General features: G+C 57.0%; 1 protein-coding gene across 1 annotated transcript; it reads left to right on the top strand.

Moving 5' to 3' along the window:
- Positions 1 to 222: 222 nt before the first annotated feature.
- On the top strand, positions 223 to 9,142 carry LOC122380131 (dual specificity testis-specific protein kinase 1-like; the record flags this gene model as incomplete). The annotated part of the gene is made up of 5 exons (XM_043362971.1): positions 223 to 369; positions 3,428 to 3,513; positions 4,198 to 4,453; positions 6,327 to 6,450; positions 7,164 to 9,142. Coding segments are annotated over 5 exons (1,605 nt in total), but the record flags the coding sequence as incomplete, so codon positions are not given.
- Positions 9,143 to 9,186: the final 44 nt, after the last annotated feature.

Raw genomic sequence — 9,186 nt, 5'->3', positions numbered from 1 at the left:
CTTATGGTCTTTCATTTCCGCTTAGATTGCTGGAGATCAGGGCTACTGTAAACCACTTGCGATTGATAGGCTATTTTTGAGCGTGTTTCATGTGACTCGGTGTGCGGTTTGTTTCTGTATATTGCGTTACTCTCCTTCCGTCTAGCGTGTCTATTGTCTTATGTGTGTGCCATTACGGCGACATTCTCGCCGACTAACCCGTTGTCGTATCTGCCTTTCCAGTACATTAACGGCGGCAGTCTGGAGCAGCTAGTGCAGTCGCCGGAGCCACTGACGTGGTGTGCGCGCACCCGACTGGGCCTGGACATGGCGCAGGCGCTCAGCTACCTTCACAGCCAGCAGGTCTTCCACCGAGACCTCACCAGCAAGGTGAGGAGTGGAGACCTTAACAGCAGGATGGGGGTTAGAGACCTCTCTGCCAAGTAAGGAATGGGTGCTTAGCAGGCGCCTTTATCAACAAGGGAAGGGCTTAGTAGGCGGCTTATCAGGAAGGTATGACCTGACATCCTGGTAGAACTTGACAAGGTGACAAATGTAGGTAGGATTCCAGCTACCGATTTGACAAGCGGCGCAAAACCTGACGTATCGCCCTGCCAACCGAGTACAGACATCCGAGAAAGATCACATCACCTGAACGGAAGGAGCCCTGACACCTCCCTGGCACGAGGAGCGTGGAACCTGACATGGCGACCTAGCGTTACCTGACTGTCGAGTCACCACCTCTGACCCTTACCCCGTCGTCGGCTGACATCTGTCGGAGCTCTCGGTCGTCGCGGCGACCTCACAAATACACAGGGCTGTGACGCAACCGGCGCCATCCCCGGCCCTCCCCACGGTTTCTGGTTTCTCCTCGGGGTTTACCGGCGATATCGAACGGTTCAGTGCACACGGTCCGTTATACATAGAACAGTTTGGAATTCATGACATGTCGCCAGCGCAGGTCAAACCTATTTCGTAATTTAGCGGCATTCGTTCAATGCCGACACCATTGGGCTGCTCAGTTCGGTCGCCCTCATGAAAGCAATGTAAAAATAGACCCAATCAGCGACTGGTTCAAAATGTGAAAGTGAACGCACCCCTCGTTGAGAAATGGTGTCGTTTTTAATGGCGGACCACTTTGTCCCTCGCCCGTTAGGTGCCCTGGTGACGATAATGTAACGCCGGCCCGCTGTGTCGGCGCCGAGATGGTGCTATCTTCGGTGCTCTGTGACCGGTCGATGGGCCGATAAGGCGGCCTCGCCAATCGGGAAGGTCGAGATTAGTGGTGCCAGACTCGGGCAATATCGGCCCAGTTCCATCCCAACTGTGATATGAATGTTCGTTAGAAATCGTCCGAACTCCGAAGCCATCGGTTTGCCCCGTTTGCCGAAATTGTTCTAGAATAACTCTGCTTGACGATTTTTTGACGATTGATTACGCCGAAGGTATGAAATTGGCTAGGACGTGGTAACTTAATTCTAATTTTACATGGCATCATTCGACACATACTGCATCAAGACGGATATTTGTTCGACTTTGTTCCTGACGCTTATTAATTATTGCTTACGATCCCCGGTTCAAAACTAACATGAGCTGTGGGTAAACTACCTATAATAGGTACCCATAGTCGGGACGTCGAGCTGCCACAGAGGGAGCTCCGGACCCGTCTGTGACGTGTACGTCCCGTTACTTCCGCCGCGTGACGTCAGAGGTCGTCGCGTCACGTTACGTCTCCGGGAGTCACGTCGTGTGGTCCGCCGACCGCGACGCTCGGGGGCGGCGGGTTGGCGGAGCGCCCGGCTGGGTACGCCGTTGGCCGGGTGCTGAGTGTGAGCTGGCGTTGGCAGCGCCGCCGCCTCCTCCGCCTCCGCGCCGGTCTCAGAACTGGAGGAGCTCCCGGAGACCGGGCGGGGGGAGGGCGCTGGTCAGCGCTGAGGCTGAGCTGAGCTGCTGACGCGGAATGCTGACTGCGCTGAGGTGGTGTGAGGCCTGAGGAGGATTACGACGGCGGAGATTGCCCCGATCAATGGAAGATGGCGGGATAAGGGATGGAAGTAATATGGAGAGAGGCGTTAGCTTTCTCACCGACAGATGGGGAGATGATTGGAGAATGCTGATATGGGTTTCACCATTCTGCGTTAGCTGGTGTCCAGAATACGACAGCTGTGGAAGAGCAAGGATGAATAACTGCAAAACACATTCCAACGTCTTGGCTATCGTCCTTTCTGTGATATGCGTCCAGTCAACGTACCATGTCGCCGTCGTCATGAGGATAATGTCCTGGGTATCGCACTTCGCGTCCTAGCCTGCGCCACTATCTATCGGCCGGCCGCGTCAGTGCACGTGCGTGGGTGTTGCCCAATGCGGCGGACAATGAGAGCGGGCGCCGGTCGCTCACCTCGCTCTGACCGTGCCACTCGAAAGGAGGAGGCTCGCGTGCGGCGCCCATTGTGTCTGATGCGGCCAATGCGGCGCTGGGCGCGTGCCGTTATTGTCGCACTGCTCCGTGACGGAGACGAGCAGCGGCGCAGCCCGCGGTGAGGATGGCCTGGCGGATGGAGAGAGGAGACATAGACGGAGACTGGGGCGGGCTAGGTGCTATGAAGGGTGTGATGGATCGGTGAACGCCGACCGACAGCCGGCGAACGAAAATGGCGCCGACGGCTGGCGCCAAAATAGCTCTCGGGCCGCTCAAAATAGCCAGCGGTATACGGATTCCGCTGATGTTAAGTAAATTTTGACACAGCTGTTATTTACGATCTCGTTGATGGTTCTGAATTTAGGTCACAATTATTTTAGGCATGCCGCCTGCATATTCGCTCCGCCTGACCGGCCGGCTCGGCCAGTATCCGGTTCGGTCCTGTTCTAATCACGAGGTGCGGCCACTTCGGTCGGATTACACGGCTGTCCAGCCATAAACGTCGCCTCCGTACACCGACCGGCGCGCCCGGTCGGAACGGAGTGCGCTGGCGCCCGCAGTTAGCCTGGATGACCGGCATTAGCACTGATCCGGCGCCGCGCCCACCGCCCGCAGCGCTGGCCGCTTATCGTCCCATCAGCCGTCAGATACTGTCCCATCAGCCGTCCCGGACTGTCCCGTTGGCCATCTCGCTGTCCCATCAGTCCTCCCACATTGTCCCACCACATGTTAATCCAGAAGTTCCCACCCAGTAACGAACCATACAGTCCCACCGGCCGACCCACTATGTCTACCTGCCATCGTCACACGGTCCCAACAGTTGTGACTGGAAGACCGTGTTCACTCTATTCAGGACGTGCGCTGTTTACAGTCCGTGAAAAGTTGGTCATTCCCACCCACTCCTCCTTTTCATTTGTCCTGAGTGCTTCTAAGTCTTACCAGTGTGTACAACTACTTTCATGTTGGTCTTTGAATGGTTGGCTAATTGTTCTTCGGCCGTGACCGGGTACCCGTCTCGCCTTGTTTCAGAACGTGCTGGTACGGCGGAACGACGACCTGACGCTGACTGCCGTGGTGGGCGACTTTGGCTTGGCCGCGCGCATCCCCGACCCACGGTAAGGGAGCCCCGCCGTCCCACAGCACAGCATAGTTAGAGCATAATCTTAATCAGACCCGCCGCCAACAGGCGTGGTTTTGAATACGGACCGAGCCATATGTAAAGTGCCGGTAGTTCACCAGCTGTGAGCAGTTTTCTGAGCGAATTACATCCAGTTCTGGTTGTGAAATGAAAATAGGGCTGAGTATAGCGGCGGCCAATTTAATTAAAACACATATGTTGCGCTCCAAATGACTCCTATCGGCGGAGTTCACGATAATCTAGCTCCTCATAAATTGTACCGGCCATGACACCTAACATATCGGGCGCATTTCATCAGCGCATATCTCACCCGTCACGCAGCGTACCATCGAGCCGGCGAACCCGGAGCCGAGTTTGGTCCGCTCTCTTCGGGCCGCCCTCCTCCCTCCCTTAGAGTATAGAGTCAGTGAAACCAGCGCCGAGTTTTGTTCGTTCCCTGACCAGCCTGTCTCGGCCCCTGCTCTCCTCTCCCTCACAGCGCCCCGAGACTGGCTTCCTTTCTGTCCAGCCGTCCTCTCCCCCCACAGTTTATCGAACCGTCTGCCTGGTATCTATGTGGTACGAGTATGGCCCTCATTCTGACTACCCTCTACTCTTTCCGCAGCGTACCGAGCCGTCTGGGCACGGCATCTAATCTCACTCCCTTCTGACCACCCCACAGCGTACCGAGCCGTCTCAGCACGGTTGGCTCGTTCTGGTGGATGGCGCCCGAGTGTATCTCCAACCTGCCGTACGACCAGCGAGCGGACGTGTTCAGCTTCGGCGTCATCCTGCTGGAGATGGTGGGACGCGTCTCGGCCGACCCGGACGTCCTGCTGCGCACACCCTCGTTCGGGGTCGACTACGTGGCGTTCGCGTCTCTGTGTCCACCCGACTGCGACCTGGAGCTGCTGCTGCTCGCCTTTACCTGCTGCCTGGTCAGTGGAGACACATGTACTCTGATGTCTGATGTGAACAGTTGTCTGTGTCTGCCTGGTCAGTGGAGGGGTATACGAGCTGTCTGTATCTGCCTGGTCAGTGGAGGGAGATGCAATGTGTCTGTGTCTGGCTAGTCACTGAAAGGTTATGTCCTGTCCAATCGGCGTGCCTCGCTGTGCCTGCAAGCATAATATTTATGCGCTGTCTGGTCAGCGGGAGAAATATGTGTGTATTCTTTCTGTCTCTGTATGTGCGCCTGCCAGCATATTCACCTGTTGTATGATCCGTAGAGGCTGGTGTGCTGTTTCGTATCTGGCGAGTCAGTGTAGGGCGATGTGCAGTATGCCAGTCTCTGTACGTTTGTCGATCGGCGTGCGAGCTGTCTGCTACGCCTGTCCGTCTGTCAACCTGTCTATGCTCATTGTGCAATCTATCTGCCTTTGTATGTTTGTAGTTGTATGTCGGTCTGTCTGTCCGCCCGCCTGTTTGTGTCTGTATGTCTCAGTGGATGACAATGTGAAGGATTTCATTATTTATTGGACGCCACAGCATCTGCACCTAATGCCCTTCGCTTCTATTTATATCCGATAAAGCTGGTGCCTAGCCTTGTCCTCATAAGCCTCAGTGAAGATAATACGGCGTGCCCTGAGCATGGCAATAATGTTCTTATGACAAATACCGCCCAGTGTCTCTATGGTGCCCACTTCAGATAAAAAAATACGGCGCAGTTTCTCTGCCTGAACACAAGGCCCACGCTCTCCCGTTCAAGTGACAGCTCGTGACCGTTGTAACTAGTCAACAGCCTTGCATCTCTCATCTCTCTTCGACAATGAAGTTTCAGATAGTCTGCTGCACTCAGCGAGTAGTTTATATCAGCCAGAGCACTATCTGGATGGCTGGATTAGTCGTCTCAGGCCCAGTGACTCACCCCTCTCGTCTCAGTGTGTTAGTCAGAGGGAGGGCTTGTTGTTGCCTTGCCAGGCGTCTTTCGGCGCCCGCTGGCGCCCCAGCCCGGCGCCCCAACCCGGCGCCCCAGCCCGGCGCCCCAGCTCGGCGCCCCCGCCCGGCGCCCCGCCCGGCGCCCCCGCCTGGCGCCTCTGCCAGCGAGCGGCTCACACTGTTTGGTCTGTGAGGAAAATAAGCGGGAATCGCGGTGATAGGAAGGCGGATCGCGGCTGTGCAGCGGGTTGATGCTGGTCCAAGGCAAACAAGCCGGCCGGGGCGGCGGCCGGGGGCCCTCCGGGAAGTAGACGTCACTGGTGTGATAGGTACAGACCAACGCGCGATAGTCAGGCGCAGGCGGGGTGTCGGCTACACGGGGGGGGGGGAGGTGACTGACCGATCAGCGGGGTGGGGTAGGCTCGTGTTACAGAGCAATGTGGGACGGTCCCCGGGTTTTATGACATGCATCATAGCGTCATGCTAAGTCACGCATAGATAGTGATCGTGACAAAATCAGTTATGATTGGGGGGTATTGGTAATGATTTCGTGATTGGTCAGTATTATGGCGATTTTACAGTCTTATTTATGGATCCAGCAAGAAAAGTGGTCCAGTTTCCTCATTGCACTTATGATTGTTATGGATCACGTTTTATTGAATGGGTGTGCCAAGGAAGTCACGAAGGACAGCAATTAAATCCAATAATGGTTTTACTTGTAGATAACGAAGCATGTCTTTCGGTTCCTCGCCATGCCTCACCTACATTCCCTTTGTCCGTTCTGCGTGCCCCCACGATCGCCTCGTCTGGACCTGTCTCTGTACACCTGTGTAATTCCCTGACCCACTGTGACGCAGCTGTGCGGCGCGACCCCCTGTGTCCGTGTGGTGTGTCCGCCGTCTGCTGACTGTGTCTGCCCCTCTCTGTCCACAGCACGCCGCCAGCAGCCGGCCGTCCTTTGCCGAGCTGGTGCGGAGGCTGGAGGTGCTACTGGCGATACTGAGACCCCAGGCGGACGCAGCACGCCGGCCCATCCCCGCAGCCGCACCCACTACCCGTACGTTCTCAAATGGTTTCACACTGTCACCTATCGTAGAGAGGATTAGGCACTACGAGAGTTTGAGTTGGGATTTTCTGCAGTACTGTGTGCTGACATTGTTGGATCTCGGAGTCGGAGTAGTCGGTAAATGCTGAATGATCCTGCAGATCTCGGTGTCATGCTCCGCGAAGTGTTTGTTCGATGCTCAGAGCGCTCACTCACGGTTATCTAACGAGTGGGACGATACGTGAGACGACCCTGGGTCGTGTTTTTGCACTCTGATGATCACTGTGACACTCAGAAAACGCTGACCTATCGTTTCTTATACCTATCGCTCATCGATAAGCTCATTAAGGTGCTGGTTCTTTCTCCTTGTCTTTTTATGCGATTTTGAACGAGCATATCACGCATCACGGAACAACAAACGTTGGCCAATCCCCGAATGGGTAGCGTTAATTTCTGGCCAGAAATATTTACAATGATTTTCGGCATTACCTGACGGTGCAGTCTTCTTTGTTGTTGCTTTTGTAACCGCAGCTCGAAGAATATCAAGCCTCGTGTGCTATCGTGATCTTGAGCATTGAGCAACCCACTATTGCTTTATTACCCCTGAACCCACTAGCTCACCACGCCATAAGTGTCGTTTTGCACCACCCTCATGTGCCACGGGTCCATGAACCACTAGTTCCCCGTGTCCCCGCTGACGGCTGGTGGCGCTGCTGTCTCCGCAGACTGGCGCTGCTCGCGGGAGGACCGGCTGGCTCACCAGCTGCTGAGCGAGGCCTGCTCTCCGAGTGACAAGGCGCGCCTCCACCGGCGGCCGTGGCGGCGCCAGGAGACCCTGCGGCGCCGGCCGGCCACCGGTCCGCTGGCCGTCGCCCGGAAGATGGCGGCACGCGACCCCGCCTACCGGCCCGGCGACACCACCAGTCCGTTCGCCACGCTGCAGCGTTACCGGCAGAGCCGCCGCGCGCCGCCGCCCGTCTGCGCCGACATCTACAGCTCGTGTCTGGAGCTGGCGTGGCCCGGTGGCGCGGCGGCGGCCCCGGAGCCGGTCCTGGCGCCCCGCGTCGGCTGCCACAGCCTGCCGGCCAGTCCGGTGTGCGGCCGCCGGGCCGACTGCGACCGGCCGCCGCCCGCCCTCACCCTCACCGAGGCGCCGGCGCTGCGCCGACTGGCCTCCTGCGAGTCGGGCTTCTACAGCAGCGTCGGCGAGGGCGAGCGGGCGTCAGTGTCCGACCTGTCTCCGGCCTCGCTGCGGTCGGCCTGTAGCCACGACGACGCCTCGCTGGCCACGCTGGCCTCCTCCGTGTACACGGGCTCCTCGGACGACGTCAGCAGTCTGGGCTGCGACTCCGAGGGCCGCCCGGAGCGCTCCAGCGAGCGCTCCGCCACCGACTTCCGCCGCATCCTGGCCTACTTCGAGCGCAGCGGCGCCAGCGGCCGGACGCTGCGGCTGAGTTTGGGCTGCCGGCAGCGGACCGCCGATCGGCTGAGCCTGGAGCGGGCCCGGCTGCGGCTGCAGCGTGCCGAGCGCGCCCTGGTGCCCGACCGGCTGGTGGCCGACTGCCGGCGCCTCTTCGACAGCAGCGCCGAGGACCCCGCGCCGGCCGCAGGACAGAGGGCCAGGCCGCTGCCGCGCGTCCCCGTCTCCGAGGGGATCGTGCGCGACAAGCGGACGGTTTTTGAGAAGAGCACGGGCGCGCCGCGGGCGCCCGTGTGAGCCGGCCGGGGCGAGGTGGTGTGGTACTGGTGACTCCCGTTTGGTCTGTGATGGTACGAGTGAGTACAAACGGCGCCGGGAAACCGTCAGTCCGGCGGTGTGTGCTCTGCAAGTTACCAATGGTGAGCTTTTTGGTCGCCCAAGACAGGAATGTGACTTAATTAATCGTATTGTAAGTTGTGCACGATAACCCGAGCTTACTTATCGTGTGAGACTATTGTGGCCATGATAGACGTCCGTCCCTTGTTATTTATCTCCGGGTTTGGCGCTGTTCATCAGTGAGGTGTCAGTTCTTCCTGCCAGTGTCGTGCTGTTAGTGCTTGTAACCTTTGTCTGACCCACTATCAGCTAGTCTAATGTCGGCAGTAGCCTTGAGACCGGCCTCGATGGCCTCTGAAAGGCCGTCGTGGTGAAGGGGGCGACACCTATAGGAACGTTTGGCCGGCCAGCAGCGCCATCTGTTCCGAGTAGTGAGCCAGTTTCGCGTTGGCAAGGCTGTCTGTTCCGCGGTAATCGTTATTTGAACGGACAGAGTAAGTAGATGGGCTTTCATGTGACTTAGTGCTCAACGAACGCGGGGTTTGCGCCCCCCCCTTCAGGTGCCTCGATTGACGACCTATCGGAGCGGGTGTTCGGTCCGATCGCAGGTCCGGATAATATCAGTACTTATAAGTGCTCGGTCCCCATGCCAAAGCTGCGATTAATATTGTGTGAGAGTTGTGTGAGTGATGTCCTCGAGCATAAGAGATGCTTGTTTTGATCTTCCTGACAGAATGCGAGTATGTTAACCGATTGAGTCACCCAAGAGTGTAAACGTGGCTAATATGTAGTTACCATGTTGTGATAGAAGCAAATGAACTACATGAAATAGAAGATGGGATATTATTTTTGCGTGGTCAGTTGTTGATGACTCGATTTATAAAGACTGTGTTGATGGTGGTTTTGTGTTTACTTTGAAGATGCATCGTAAATACACGTGAAAACTTCGCTATGGTTTTAAGGGATTTTAAGGACGGCTCAGCTATAGGGAT

The sequence above is a fragment of the Amphibalanus amphitrite genome, unplaced genomic scaffold, assembly GCF_019059575.1.
Source record: "Amphibalanus amphitrite isolate SeventyFive unplaced genomic scaffold, NRLGWU_Aamphi_draft 000092F_arrow, whole genome shotgun sequence".
Classification (NCBI taxonomy): domain Eukaryota; kingdom Metazoa; phylum Arthropoda; class Thecostraca; order Balanomorpha; family Balanidae; genus Amphibalanus; species Amphibalanus amphitrite.
This window is presented reverse-complemented; position numbering and strand designations above follow the sequence as displayed.